The following is a 14,491-nucleotide window of genomic DNA, read 5'->3' as shown; positions in this document are numbered from 1 at the left end:
CTCCGATATCCTGCCTTGGCAGATGGTTTGTTCTGGTTGTGGTAAACAACATTATGGCGGTTACTTGGGGTTGTGCGCGAAGGCCTCGTTAAGCCTCACTTGTATTACGCCACAGCTGTGTTGCCCTTATCCACTTGCGTACGTTTGTTTTGAGAATAGTTGAGCGAAAAAAAGCAAAGATTTCGCAAGACTGTCAGCACTGGGCGCCATTTACGTACGTAAGAAGGTTGGATGCCTGACATTAGTGTATTAGCCTTAAAATTCCCTTATTTTATATTTATACAGTATGAGTAATTCGCCTAAGCTTATGAGTAATTTTCATTGTGGCAACCAAATAACCAGCACATGGTACAAAATAAAACAAAAACGGAACAATGTCCTTATTAACGTACAGTATTTGCATTTAGTGCAGATCACAGATGACAGGAAAAATAATTACTTCTAAATAACTCAATAAAATGGTAAAATACAATGTTTTCAATTAAAAGTACACTTTATTCAAATATAGCATTTTATTATCCATCCATCCATTTTCTTGACCGCTTATTCCTCACAAGGGTCGCGGGGGCTGCTGGCGCCTATCTCAGCTGGCTCTGGGCAGTAGGCAGGGGACACCCTGGACTGGTTGCCAACCAATCGCAGCATTTTATTATACATAAAATTCAATTAATGTTTGCAAAAACTATTTAGATTAAAAAATTTCTAGATGAGTCATCAAAATTATGACGATTGTTCTTAGCTCACTGAGGGATGTATAAAAAAAAATTCTTATTAATTGTACACAATGAACATAAGGTCGGCCCCATCTCAAACTTGCACTTTATTATTGTGTGCCTTTTCCCCCCATTTTCTTACTTATGCATTTATTCCTGTGCTTGTTTGAGACAAAGACGAATCAAATAATCAATGAGCATAAATAATTGTCTATTTACAGGTTATGGATTTAAGATGATTGGGAAACAAAGTTGAAACTACAACTCAAAAAGGTCAGAATTTGGATTGTGTAGTAAAGTTATCTAACAAAGTCTTTCTGTGTGTGTCTTTTTGGTTCCAAAGCGTGAGGCCTATTAGCTATACGGAGTCTGTGATGAAGTGGGATCTTGGCAGAGCGGCCTGGCGGGAACAGAGCAGCACTCGGAGCTTAGGGAGGAAGACAGGAAGTGGACACGGCAGGCAAGGTCATCTAGAAAATCTTTTTGCATCTTTGATATTGCTTGAGAGAGCACGTCAGGCAGTGAGTGCATGTTGAGAAGCATCAGGTCCAGTTTGTCCTCAAGGGCGACAATCCTCCTGTCCAGATCCTCACTTCGATGCTGCAGGTCCGAAACCAGATCGTACATCATGTTCTGAGTCTAGAGAACATGGAAAATAAATAGAACCTTTAGTGGCCAAGAAGCCGTTCTAGCAAACTTACAGAAGGTTTAAAAGGGAACATATTATTGAAAATTTAATGTTTAATTGTATAGAAATTGTTGGTAGATATATTGATGAAATAACCAGTGATGGCTTAGTGCACACAACATTCATTTGCAGTATGGACGCTGGACATAATTTTTTGCCGAGTTTTATTGGATGCACAGATGACATTGGCTCGTGTTAGTTTCTGATAATAAGCAGCACTTGAATGGCCGGTGAAGTTGTCAATGTGGTTAAGGTGTGGGTGTATTTGTGTGGCTATGTGTCTATCAACTACTGCAGGCACAGATTCGCACGGTAATTGGAAAAGTGTCTAGCTTCAGATGCTCGCTTCATAAGCAAAAATAGAGTCCACGCCGTTTTTGTGAGGGCTTGGTTATGCTTCACAGTTTGCAGCTGCTGTTTTAGAGCTAAATTCAGCCAGCCCTAGCTCCCTGTTACTCAAACACCCTCATTTTAACTACCGTAATAGATAATAACGTGTGAAAGACACTATAATTCTTGATCCTATCGTTGCGGTATTTTGAGCAGGACACACATGTTACTCCTGGGCACTAAAATACATAATATATTATGGCTGTACAATTAATCGAAATTCAATTACAATTTCAATGATTACACTCCACATTTACAAAATCAACATAATTGTTAAAAAAGAAAATGATTAGGGTTGTTTCAAATGTATACATCCATCCATACATTTTCTTGACCGCTTATTCCTCACAAGGGTCGCGGGGGGCTGCTGGCGCCTATCTCAGCTGGCTCTGGGCAGTAGGCGGGGGACACCCTGGACTGGTTGCCAACCAATCGCAGCAAATGTATACATTTGAACCTTTTTAAAATAACTAATATAAAAAAAATAAAAATCCATAAGGAACTTGCATAATTATAGTTTTTTAAAGAATTTTATTTGTCTTAATATTTTTTATTTTATTATTATTTTTTACGTGTAAACATTTTCTCGTTTGGTACCAAAAAAAAAAAAAAAAAAAAAAAAAAAAAAAAAGATTGTCCTACTGCACAGTGCACATGCTGCACTCCCACTTCAAGTTTTTGCTGCCAACAGAAATAAATAAATAAATATATATTATTATATATGTATTATTATAAATTGTTTGGTCCTAAAGTAACATACATAATTATAGTGTTTATTTGTTTTAATTGGTCTTAATATTTTTAAATGCTGAAAAATTATCGTTTTGTACGAAAAACATAAATGTTTGAATTATTGTGGTTTCAATTATTGCCAAAATAATCGTGATTATTACTTTTTCCATATTCGAGCAGCCCTATAATATTCATTCCCTTTACATTTTTAAAGCAATTCTTGACTCATTGAACCATTGAGTGAAAAGTTCATATTTTGTTCAGAATTAATTTGATAACTTCATTATTTTTCATGTACAATTAATACCTTTAAAAACTATTTTTTCCTGTTGCTGTCGACTGATGATGACATCACCTGTGCTGAGGAAGTAGGTCACGTGCAATCATGGTTCGCCTGTTTTCTGGAGTTGTTCAGTAAACTGAGCCATGATTGGTCGTGACCTACTTCCTCAGCACAGGTGATGTCATCATCAGTCGACAGCAAGTAGAAAAAATACTTTTTAAAGGTATTAATGTACATGAAAAATAAGTTACCACATTAATTATAGACAAAATATATTTTTTTTACTGCTGAAAACAGCTCAATGAGTCAAGTATCCCTTTAAGAGAAGTCAAATATATGGTTGGTGTGAGTACCTTTGCAAGATCAGCAATGGTGTTGGCCTGGTCAGTTAGTTTCCTTTGCTCCAATTTTACTTTTCGCAGTCTAAAACATAAAAAATAACATACATGCATTTTATTGTTGTCATACTAAGTTGAGACTAACTGTAATACATAGCGTGAACACTTGTGTACCTAACATTTCATACAGGCTAAAATCTGGAAATAAAAATTACAACGGACTTACTGACTCAACATCATGCACGTTCCATTAACTGAACCTTCAAGTCTGTGATGTGATAAGTTTACCCACTGGTGGATAGCTTGCAGGAATTTCCTCTGATGGTGTCGTACCGTGGCACGATCAACTTTCTTCACCAGCTTGGTGTGTTTGTAAATCAGCCATGTCTCTCTCAACACATTGGCTGCAGTGTTTTTTACCTGAGGGCAAAACAGGACTAAAATTATTTTTTTAAAGTGTTTTATAGGTGACATTTGCAATATGAGACAAAACATAACAGACCTTTTTATAGAGCTGAGTATCCATCATGAAGTTATGGACGTGCTTCTCAGCTCTGGTGAGCTCTGACTTCCTTGCAACCACAGCAACCACCAAAGCTGTACAGCCTGCTCCCTGAGAACAGGGGCGATGGATAATTAGAATATTTCAGTTATTGCTGGCTGGAGTTGTTTTGCCACATTTGAGGTTTATGTGGATTAAGCTTAACTTCCCATAGGGGATTGCAATTTCTAGTTTGTCATTTTCAGTTATTTAAATGGCCATTGTGTCTTTTTCTGTCTTTCAGGGAAGGGCACCAACAATTTCTGCTTCTGGTGAGGGATGGTCATGAATCCTACCATGATGCCTGTTAACAGGCACACTCCTTTTCCACAGTAAGTGTGAGGCACCATGTCACCATAGCCAATGGACAAGAAGGTGATAGAGATCAGCCACATTGCTCCGAGAAAGGTGCTGGTCACTTCTTGTGCATCGTGATACCTTTTGGAACGTAATATAACACTAAATGTAGTATCACGTACAATAAATAGGCAAGTAAGAAATAGAGGTTTACTGTTGATACCTCTCACAGATGCGCACAGTCCATGCTGCAATAATCCAACAGGACACGCTGAACACGAGTAGAATAGTGCCAGGGCAGATGGTCATCAGCGTCTTCATGACAAAACGAGTGTCAAAGCTGATTTTGTTTAGAGCCCCGATGCTGCGAGAAGAAGCATCTGTGAAGAGCTTGCTGTGGAGTAGCATGACCCGGCCAATCAAGTAGAGGCGCAGAAACATGGGCACAGACAGGATGATGTCGACATCAGCGTCCGCCATCAACGTGGTGTAGTTGAACGCCAATCGAGTAGTCCAGCTGAACACATATTGGCCTGGGATGGGATGGATGGCGCACACCAGGAGCTCTAGTACAATGAAGAGAACTCGCTCAAAGGTCATGGCGATCCTCCAGTCATCCGCACCGTTGTCCACCATGAACAGCTGAAGAAAACATTTGACTGTTACTTGTGTATTTATATATACAAGGTTCCCAAAGTAGCAGTAAGTAATTTAATTAATAATTGTTTGGAAGAAAGTTTTGCTGCACTGTAATATATTGGTGAGTTTAGCGGGGGATTGAATTTAAGATATCTCTCTTTAGTGTTTAACCAAAGTAATTTGGAATGCATTGTAGAACTATAGATCCATCTGTTCATCCATTTTAGCTTTTAATTTTTTTTTTTTCTGGTCATTCCTCACGTACACATACAAACGTTAGTGGATCTGTGTTACCACTGATCTGAATAAATGACTGGATCGCCGATAGTCCATACAGATCCGTGCAAGCCGTTGAAGTCACAGGGCGGCCATCTTGCTCCTCCATCCTCACGAGCTGACTACTGTATGGTACACGTACAGATGAGAACATATACAGCTCGTAGACAGTTAGTATAAGGGCTGGGGGTATTAAGTATTTTCTCAAATGTTCTCCAATTTCGATACTGGAAATGTATTGGATAATATAATAGCAATATGACGGCCTCGCGGCTTAAAAAGTTCGGCCTATCGGCTATCTAGTCATATATTCAGATCAGTACTGTATACATATAATGTCCGCATGACTATGGTGAAACAACAACAGCGCCATCTAGCGGCCCACGTCACCGAAAGAGTTCACAGTGTGTGGTTTATAGTAGAGCTGTTATCCTTCCATCCATTCATCCATTTTCTACAGCACTGGTCACGTGTGAGCTTGAGCCCATCCCAGCTGACCTTTTTTGCACAAAACTTATTTGAATGCCTCATTGACAAAACTAACATGAATCACTTCCCAATAGAATAAAAACAATTACAAGAAATTAGTTACAGTTAACAGGGCAAAAGAAATAGCCCACAGTTAAACTAACACTATGTGCATGTGCATATATTTACCTGGATTTCCCTCGCATGGTACATGAGAATAAGACCAACTAAAATAATAGTCGAAATGCTGATAAGGCCTTTTAGTACATATGAACATATGGAGTCCTGTAAAAGAGGAGAAATTAATAAAGTGGGTATACTTTACACTAAATGTTCCATAGTTTTTTTTAAATCTCCAAATACCTTGCTGTAAAATCCTCGAGACAGCTCAGTCTCAATCACCATGACAACAATGCCAAACATCCCACACACCAAAGAGTAGTCACTCAGCTGTTTGCGCTTCCCAAAAAGAGCTCTGCGCTGACCCAATCTGAAGCTGATGTCCTTCTTCTGAGGTACACTACCTTCCTCTCTGGTGGCATTGTCACAATTGGCCTTACTTGAATCCTCTCTGATGACTTTGGAGAAAGCGTCCCCCAAGAGGGTGCTGTGAAGAAGCTGCTGGCCTGAATCCGAATTGGATCTCAGAGTGTCATGGCTGGCCAGTGATCCCACAGCGTTGCCATTGCCAAGGACGCCACTTCCTGCTACTTCAGAAGGAGTGACACGCTTTGAAGGCGAGAGTTTGGCTCCACTGAGATGCTTAGTGTTCGTCTGTGAAAGAAAGAACAGCCAGCAGTGAACAATAATGTGTAATCTAATGTTACTACGGCTGCCTCAGGAAAACAGATTTCGGCTGAGAATTTCTCCTTTAATATGACCCTCATTGAAATACCGTCAAGTGGAACCTCTGAAGTGGAGCAAAATCAATTCAAAGTATAACTTAAAAGTGTTAGTACCCACTAATTGAAAATGACAGTCACGAGAAGAAACAGGAATAATTTTGTTGGCAAGCTTCTCTCGTCTTTTCCATGGCAGTTATAAAATGGGAATACAAGTTAAAAATAATAATAATAATAACAATACTATATATTCTTATGTGCCCCCAACAATTTAATATTCTCTGTGGGCTGCCATTTTGCCAAAACCACCATTTCTTATCCATCTCAAGGGGTGGCCATTTTGCCTTGTACTGCCACTTGTCAACTGAAAATGACATCACAGGTAACGACCAATCATAGCTCACCATTTTTGTCACCCGTTTGGTGGTGTGCATTTCCAAGCTGAGCCCTGCAGGAGGCGGCCATTTTGCCACTTGTTGTCGACTGAAAACGACTTTGCAGTTGCTCACGGTCTCAGATGACCAATTACTGCTCAGATTGTGAATGTCACATGACCAAACTCAGAAAACAAAAATAAGCCGTGATTGGCTGTTACCCAAGCAACTATGATGTCATTTTCAGCCGACAGCAAGATGGATGAAAACAGGTGGATTTTGTGGCTTAATTCATATCTGAATCAGTTTAGACTAATTTTTAACAACATATTGTAAAAAAATTAATAAACTTGACATCTCCATGAATTAATACAACAAATACTACAGACTTACTTTTTATAATGTAATAATAATATCAGTATCCAAGAAGCTCTCTGTTTCTTTGGTGACCCCTAAACTAGTTAAAAACGTAAACATGTCATGAATCCATGCAATTGAAAATAATCATGTACCTGACAGTCTTGATGATCAAGTGAGCTGTACTGACTTGTGGAGAAGGACTGCACACTGTGGTTCTTGGCTGGTGTAAATGACCTCTTAACACTGGCGGTCCTGGCCATATGATTGGATGAGAGGTGGTGACACTTGTGGATAATGGGGGGATCTTCGTGGGACTTCCAGGTTTCGCAACCGCTGACAGAGTATCGAGCGTGTTGCTTTTCACGATCCTGAAACGTCTCTCTCCAATTGGGCTCCCCACTCATGGCAGGCTGAGAATGTTGGATACGTTTCCTGTTTATCTGAGGATGTTCATTCGCGTATAGAGGGATGTTGAAATTTGAATTGGCATCTTTGAAATGATTGCAAGTTTGTTGTTTTGAAAGAGTCTTTTGTGCTTGTTGGTTGCTACACTGAGGCATGAAACTACCATGTGAATACATATTTGCAGGTTTCGAGAGATCCCTCTTGTTTGTTTCATGTGGGAAGACCTGGCGACTGTCAGAAATTTGGGTACTGGGAGAGAAAACGTGTGAGCGGGGTGAGGATGAAAGGCTTATTTTGTGCAAGAGACAACCTTGAAGTGAGGTGTGATTTGACTGAGGTGTTAAAATGGACGCTTCTGAATGTTGCTGTTGTGAGCCAGGACAGGAACAAGCACACGTCTCGTTTGGATGTCCCATACGTGTTGTCTGATTCTCAGTTGAGGATGAATCAGCTCCTTCCCCTCCACAAAGCAGCAGCCAGTCCTGGTTCCTCAGCTGAGATATGGTCATGCTTTCAGTTTGCAGCGGTAACATCTGAGCAGAAACCTTTGGGGACGGAATGACTCCATTGGAAGTTTCGTGGGGCGCTGAAGGAGCACAACAGAGATTCGTCTGTGTTGGTGAAGTCACCTCCATGCGCGTTTCTGAGGATTGCTCACGCATCCCCTCAGGATTTTTGGTCTGACCTCTTGAGGTGCGACCCTCGCGGTCATCATCACAGAGCACTTGACCTGTTGTGTCGAGGCGTCGGGTTGCATTGGTGGGTTTAACCAGAATCAACCTCATGGTATTTCTGCACAGCTGAGACAATAAAACAGTTATGAAAATAAAAAAAGGAAATATTGCAATGTATTTTACATGCACTAAATTCTACTTTTAACCCATCACATCATGCAAACGGTGGTGTAATTATACATATATCGTAGGGATGTAACGATAAGGACAATATTGTGATATTGTGATATTAAAACTTCCATAATATCGTCGTCATGTTCACAATATTTAAAAGGAACACATCTGTTAAAAAAGAAAAAAAGTCAGGTTGATTTCCATTTGTGCAGTTCTAGCACCCTCTAGTAGCTAGTTTATTAGTGAAATTCAATTTTCATTAGGGATGTTTTGGCCTTCTGTGTTTAAAATATTGTGCTTTTTTTTTTTTGTATGAGCTTTTTTTTTTTTTTTTTATACAATGGGGTCTTATTTAAATATCTCCAACCTGCCACAATAGCGTGATGATTATCATATCGTGACCTTCATATCGTATCGTGATGCTTGGATATCGTTACATCCCTAATATATCAACACCTTCTTAAAATAATCGCCAGTCATTTTTTTTTTTAGATTTTTCCAGGAAACACAAAAAAATTGAACCAGTTGCATCATTTAGGAAACGATTGAGGCAATAAATAAATAAATAAATAAATAAATAAATAAGACATACATACAGTATATCGCTGGCGCCGGGCCAAAACCTTGTATCTCCAAAAAAGATTTCAGGAGACACCATAAACGGCATGCTTGTTCAACCATTGCATTATTAAAGAAAGCAAGCCATTTTCAACACTTCAGAAGGGCAATAATTCATACAAAATAACACGCACACATGCAGGCTGACCAAAAGTAGGCATTTTGGGGAAAAATGTGAAACTTCAAAATTTGACTTAAGAGTTTTCGGCCCGACGCCATATGTATTTCTAGCTGAGTGATACGGGGTGAGCAGCTACAAAGTTCTTTAAAAAAAAAAAAAAAAAGTTAACTATTAGGCTGTAAGTTTGTAGAAGCTATAATGACACTTTGGATTGGTGCTATGCTAAATATCGTTTACCGACTTGAACTGGAAAACCGGTTTTGATAAAAAAAAATGTGAGTGCACCGAACTGAATTGCTCAGCTGTAAAATATAATGTGATGCATATTGAATTGTCTTTTATTGGCGAGACACATATAGTTTGGAAGGAATAACACGTTTCTATTATGGCAAGTTCATTCATACGTATGTAAAACCTCATTACATCATACTCTTTAACTAAGCCATTCCACATTGAATCGTTCCACCTTAGAATTGAACCATCCTTCAACTGTAACGAACCCATGTATCGTGGTTGAATTGTCTTAAACAAATTCTGACCAGGACATTATTTGGATTCTTGTCTTATCACTCATTCACACTTTAAGGCCTGAGCCCAGATTTGAACCCACGACCTCTGTAGTGTGAGGTGGAAGTACAAACTAGTTGGCCACTGTTCCACCTAGTATACAAATCCCACAAAATGGCAGTGGGCACCTGTAAATGAATTGAAGTAGCGATAATATGCACTAAAGCTGTAATCTACCTCCTCTGAAATGAGTATTGACAAACAATCTCCCAACACCCTCCCCAAAAAGAAGAATGAAAAAAAAAAAAATCCTTACCGTCTATGTTATTTTTCTGCAGATTAGTTGAGGGTTCCTGCTTGGAAGTGCTCCAGAACCAAAGTGTTCCGAAGAGGCGAGGGAGAGAACGCTTCTTCCTATGTGCACACTTGATCATGGCACTTTGGAGACGGTCTCCTTTGAAAGTAATGATTAAAATTCAGTGTGAAGAAAGGAAAGGGGCAGCTGGCCTGGTAAAGGGTTGCCATGCAAATGCATGGGAGTGGGCTGGAGTGGCGACAAGATGCAAACAACAGCGCGCATCAGATTGGGCAGCCTGTGAAAGTGTAAGATCACAAGTCCAAACTCAAAGAGATCAGCGTTTCCACTGATCAGCAAGAACCACCTTGCTTTCAAAGCCAAGTGGCAAATAAAAGATCAGTTGCGCTAGTCATTGATGCGCCGCAGTTCAAAGGCCTTTGCCAGATTCTCTTATCTGCCCAACACAAGCGTAAGGCTGGACAAAAGTGTCCATTATTAAACAGCTTGTGAATACATCACATGGGTGAGAGCAAGGCCATCTTGCAATGAGCAAATGTTACCACAAAAGCAGTTATTTGCACCCGGAGATAAATCCCAGACGAGGACTGACACCAAATATAAAGACACATTAAATGTTTTCATTTTGTTGGACTCTTCTCCACTATTTTCCAAATAATTCAATAAGTTTCAGTATTGTCATTATAATTGTAATGTTTTTTTGATAACCAGAATTGAATCCAACCACTCAACAATTTCTATTCAGTCAGCCACTTGACATGAGGCAAAGCTACAAAGCCTCCAAGTCTTCCTCAGCAGCTTTGCATTAGAAAACTGTAGTGTTGTAAAAACAAAACTGAAATCCTTCGAGTGAAGTCAACATTGTAGCTGACCTAATATAAAACTCTTTCAGAATGTTTTTGTCCATTCAGTAGAAATATTTTCACTGCCCCCTTCAAATTTCCAATTTAATAATTGATAAATAAGACATTCATAAAGCAGACAGACTTATTTTAGATGTCATCATCCACTTTAATCTCTGGGAAAATGAGACTTTAAAATCACAGCAAACTAATGGCCACTCAAGCACATGGTGATATTTGATATTAAAAGAGTAAACAACAAAAGCCGATGAGTGAACTTATCATGAACAATTTGCTGGCTTAAACGGAACATTCTTTTGTAAATAAGAATCACACAGTAACAAGAATAATATTTGTTCTCACCTTCATGCTGAATGAAGAGATGAATATCATTGGATGTTTCACTTTAGTACGTTAGTGTGAAAGCATGTACAATCCAACCTTTTTCTCTCCAAGTGTGTTAAAACAAAATCAAGAGAAAGTTAGTCTTCAACAGAATTAGTGGCGAGCTCAATTCTGCTTGTCCAAGCACATTTCACACTGCCCATCGGCTATTTCTCATCTTTTACACTAAATGGGATATTGAAGTTGACCTGCAAATTTTCCAGCTTTCCAGATAACAGAAGCACAGCAGGACACCCCGAGACTCTGGCTTAATTGCCTGCTTGACAGCGGTTGTCACTATTCGACAAGCATTTTATATATATTGCATCAGACGCGGGCGCTGATGTTGCTACACATCAGATTGTATGCAGGATTCTGCATCAATTGTCGGGAATGTTCCGCTTACGTGTGTTCTGATTGGAAGGCACAGGCGAATAAATACTGGCTCTACCTTTTTACATCTGATGTGTCCACTTTATGGAAACACAGCGTGAAAAGGGCTAAAATATGAGGGGAATCAATGACGCTCTCTTTACAAACGCTCAATTTGGGATGAATGAAGATGATTTTGCTCTAAAACTCTCCAAGGTGCATAAGACAGTTTCCAAAAGGAGTTGAGCATTGATGGTGAAAAGGGCGGGCCCGGTTAGTGCCTTCACTTTGAGTTGTACGCAGCAAACTTTTGATTGAGGGGGTTCTCGGGAGACTTCATCCACTCCTTCTTCAGCAGCTGCTTCAGCTGAGACAATCTCATGTTGGGGTTTTCGATCTTCAAGCGAGGCAAGTTGACCTCCTCGTATGACGTGAAAGCGGCTTTCATCCGGCGCTCCGGGTGGCGGTCCAGGTCCTCCGGTGCAATGCTGAAACAGGAGCATTGGCAACATGAGAGATGCTTTTATGCTGCTTCAGTCGCAAATAATCGACCCCCGGTTTGATTAATCGATGTCGCAAAAAAATTTAAAAATCCTGAAAGACTAACCTTGTGGTGTGGATTGTGTCAATAGTTAATATTCAGAATTGTGGATAAAAACACATTACGCCTTTTTTTTCCCCGCACAGCTTGTACAAGGATTTTTACATTAAAAATTGGTATGTGGGTACCGGGCTTCAGGTGACTTTATGCGAGCACCCTTTGGTTCACTTTTATTAAACGTGCATTTATTATTATTTTTTTGGTAAGGTGAGAAAACGCGAGTCTATCATCTAGAAGAGGTGGTCTTGGTACCATCCCACATAATCGCAATTTGGTCGCATTATAGTGTTTCAGGTGCTTTGACTGACCGACCGTTTGCATGTATAGTGGAATCATCAACGTCAGACACTTAAATAAAAAAAATAAAAAAAAAATAAAAAAAAATTAAAAAAAAAATATATATATATATATATATATATATATATATATATATATATATATAGATAGATATATATATTAGGGGTGTTAAAAAAATTGATTCGGCAATATATCGCGATACTACATCACGCAATTCTCGAATCGATTTTTTTTATTTTTTTTTAAAGAGCTCAGAATTGTTCATTCGGTAGTCTTACCGATTCAACGTCAAAGCCTTAATATTTTATTTTAATGCTGTTCAAACATGAAACAGATTACAACCTCTATAAGACTGAAATTTCAGATAAATAATACATTTTCATATAAATCTTACACTCTACAAGCTTACTGATTTAGTATTTTCTAAATTTGAATGAAAAAAAATCGCAACAATCGACTTATAAATTCGTATCGAGATTAATCGGTATCGAATCGTGACATGTGAATCGTGATACGAATCGAATCGTCAGGTACTAGGCAATTCACACCCCTAATATATATATATATATATATATATATATATATATATATATATATATATATATATATATATATATATATATATATATATAATACAAACTTTCACCAGAGTTTTGGCTCAAAATTTAAATAAAAAAATAAAAAATTCTGGCAATACCGATACCTTACCATCTGAATATATTACAGTTATTGAACTGTTATGAACCAGAAAAAGCAAGAAATGTGTGAAAACACCCTACAAGGATGCTGTCATTATTGATATTCCTGTGTGGACTGAAACGATTATTACCTGAGCACAGCAATGGCATCTTCTATTGTTCTAGCTTCCACTGTTCCTTCCTCCTGAATAATTCTATTAATATTTTCCTCCAGCGCAATTTCAAGATGGCTCTTGTCTGTGGATTAAACAAGGGAGTCCTTATTTGAATAGGTTATGGTTGGATGCTTATGAAAGAGTAGCTAGTTTGCTTTAAAAAAAACAAAAACAAAAAAACTATTGTGTTTGCATGAACTTGCACATTTTATTTGAGTTTACCTTTTGGCTTGAGCTGCTGAGGCTGTGGAGCACTCTGTATAGCCTCCTCTATCTGAGCTCGGGTTACCTTTCCACCACTTCCGCCCTCCTTCTGGGATTTGCCCTTTATGCTGGCAATCTCTTCATCTAGGAGTCGCTGGGATTCCTTTTTCCTCTCCAATAGCTCAATCCTCTTCCTCTCCTTATCATCCTGCAAAGGCAGAAAAAAATCTTGAACATCTGCTGATTTCTTTTTTTTTTTAAACAGAACAGTGCAAAACTAGCCATGACACGTTAACTTGTGTCAGATTAGGGTCATGCAGTGCCTAACTGACTACCTTTCGCTGCTCTTTTTTGAGTACGTGTTTGTCAGTTTCCTGCCACAGGGCATCATCCTCTTCCTGCTTCTTGCGCGCATCCGCCACTGCCTTTGCCTCAGCCTTGCGGGCTCTGGCTGTGGCCGCCTTGGAGTTCTCACCCTGGAACTTCTTCGGCATCCCAGCAGCCGCCGTTCACCTGACATGAAATGAGACCACGCTTAAAAAAAAAAAAAAAAAATCTATTTAAAAATTTTAATATTAATAAAAATACTACTACTAATAATAATAACAATAATGATAATAATAATAAAATGAGATTGTAAATTGGGAATTTATACCGTAAATATGATGTTAATGTATTTCCACAATACATTAAAATGCGAAAATTGAGATTGGCAATTATATTGCAACAAAACAATAAAGAACCATTTTTCGAAAAATATAGCCCAGGAAAGAAATAACCGATTTAATATGATATGCTTTCGTTTTCTACAACTTTGGGCCGCTATTCTTTTTGTCAGTATCGATACAGAGCTACTGCTAGCAGATAAATATGTCAAGCTTGCTTATTAATTTGTCACTCTCCTTTCGTGTTCACGCAAATATAAGACAATAACTACAACTAAAAAAATTAAGAAGATTTAGTGCATCATACCAGTATTGTGACGAAATTCGGATCGTAGCTAGACCACACAGATCTTATATTTTCGTAGAGGCATCCGCCACATCCAGTCGACGCACTCTGATGACGTATTTGGATCCAACGAGGTCGACTTTTTTAACGTCAGTTCCTGTCACGAAATGGAATATATACTGTATGTTAATTCTTCTGAAAATATTTTATGCGACGCAAATATAATCGCAA

At 38.7% G+C, this 14,491-nt stretch overlaps 2 protein-coding genes and 1 long non-coding RNA gene across 8 annotated transcripts; 1 reads left to right on the top strand and 2 right to left on the bottom strand.

Annotated features, from left to right (window-relative positions):
- The first annotated feature begins 24 nt into the window (after window positions 1–24).
- On the top strand, window positions 25–5,655 carry LOC144027365 (uncharacterized). The gene is made up of 3 exons (XR_013285442.1): window positions 25–214; window positions 1,057–1,178; window positions 3,930–5,655. It is a non-coding gene; the product is annotated as an uncharacterized LOC144027365 (long non-coding RNA).
- Window positions 802–10,614, bottom strand: kcnn1b (potassium intermediate/small conductance calcium-activated channel, subfamily N, member 1b). Of its 5 annotated transcripts, XM_077534795.1 has the most exons (11): window positions 9,757–10,614; window positions 8,032–8,146; window positions 7,094–7,932; window positions 5,729–6,139; window positions 5,555–5,650; window positions 4,206–4,624; window positions 3,982–4,123; window positions 3,647–3,757; window positions 3,371–3,564; window positions 3,160–3,229; window positions 802–1,352 (listed from the first exon to the last, which is right to left on the bottom strand). In XM_077534795.1, exons 2-11 carry the CDS (start codon window positions 8,129–8,131, stop codon window positions 1,068–1,070), a joined length of 2,667 nt encoding a protein of 888 aa, XP_077390921.1. In that variant the 5' UTR covers window positions 8,132–8,146; window positions 9,757–10,614; the 3' UTR covers window positions 802–1,067. The 5 variants fall into 5 exon arrangements, with proteins under 5 accessions (XP_077390921.1, XP_077390918.1, XP_077390920.1 ...); XM_077534792.1 differs by having other exon boundaries at window positions 7,094–8,146; XM_077534794.1 differs by having other exon boundaries at window positions 3,437–3,564; window positions 7,094–8,146.
- A 129-nt stretch (window positions 10,615–10,743) lies between these two features.
- On the bottom strand, window positions 10,744–14,436 carry ccdc124 (coiled-coil domain containing 124). 2 transcript variants are annotated; one of them, XM_077534808.1, is made up of 5 exons: window positions 14,282–14,436; window positions 13,645–13,822; window positions 13,328–13,517; window positions 13,082–13,187; window positions 10,744–11,842 (listed from the first exon to the last, which is right to left on the bottom strand). In XM_077534808.1, the coding sequence occupies exons 2-5, from the start codon at window positions 13,801–13,803 to the stop codon at window positions 11,638–11,640; spliced, it is 660 nt and encodes a 219-aa protein (XP_077390934.1). In that variant the 5' UTR covers window positions 13,804–13,822; window positions 14,282–14,436; the 3' UTR covers window positions 10,744–11,637. The 2 variants fall into 2 exon arrangements, with proteins under 2 accessions (XP_077390934.1, XP_077390935.1); XM_077534809.1 differs by having other exon boundaries at window positions 13,645–13,843; window positions 14,282–14,406.
- Window positions 14,437–14,491: the final 55 nt, after the last annotated feature.

This window comes from Festucalex cinctus, chromosome 10 (assembly GCF_051991245.1).
Source record: "Festucalex cinctus isolate MCC-2025b chromosome 10, RoL_Fcin_1.0, whole genome shotgun sequence".
Taxonomy (NCBI): domain Eukaryota; kingdom Metazoa; phylum Chordata; class Actinopteri; order Syngnathiformes; family Syngnathidae; genus Festucalex; species Festucalex cinctus.
The sequence above is the reverse complement of the archived record's forward strand: the minus strand, read 5'-3'. Positions and strand labels throughout refer to the sequence as shown.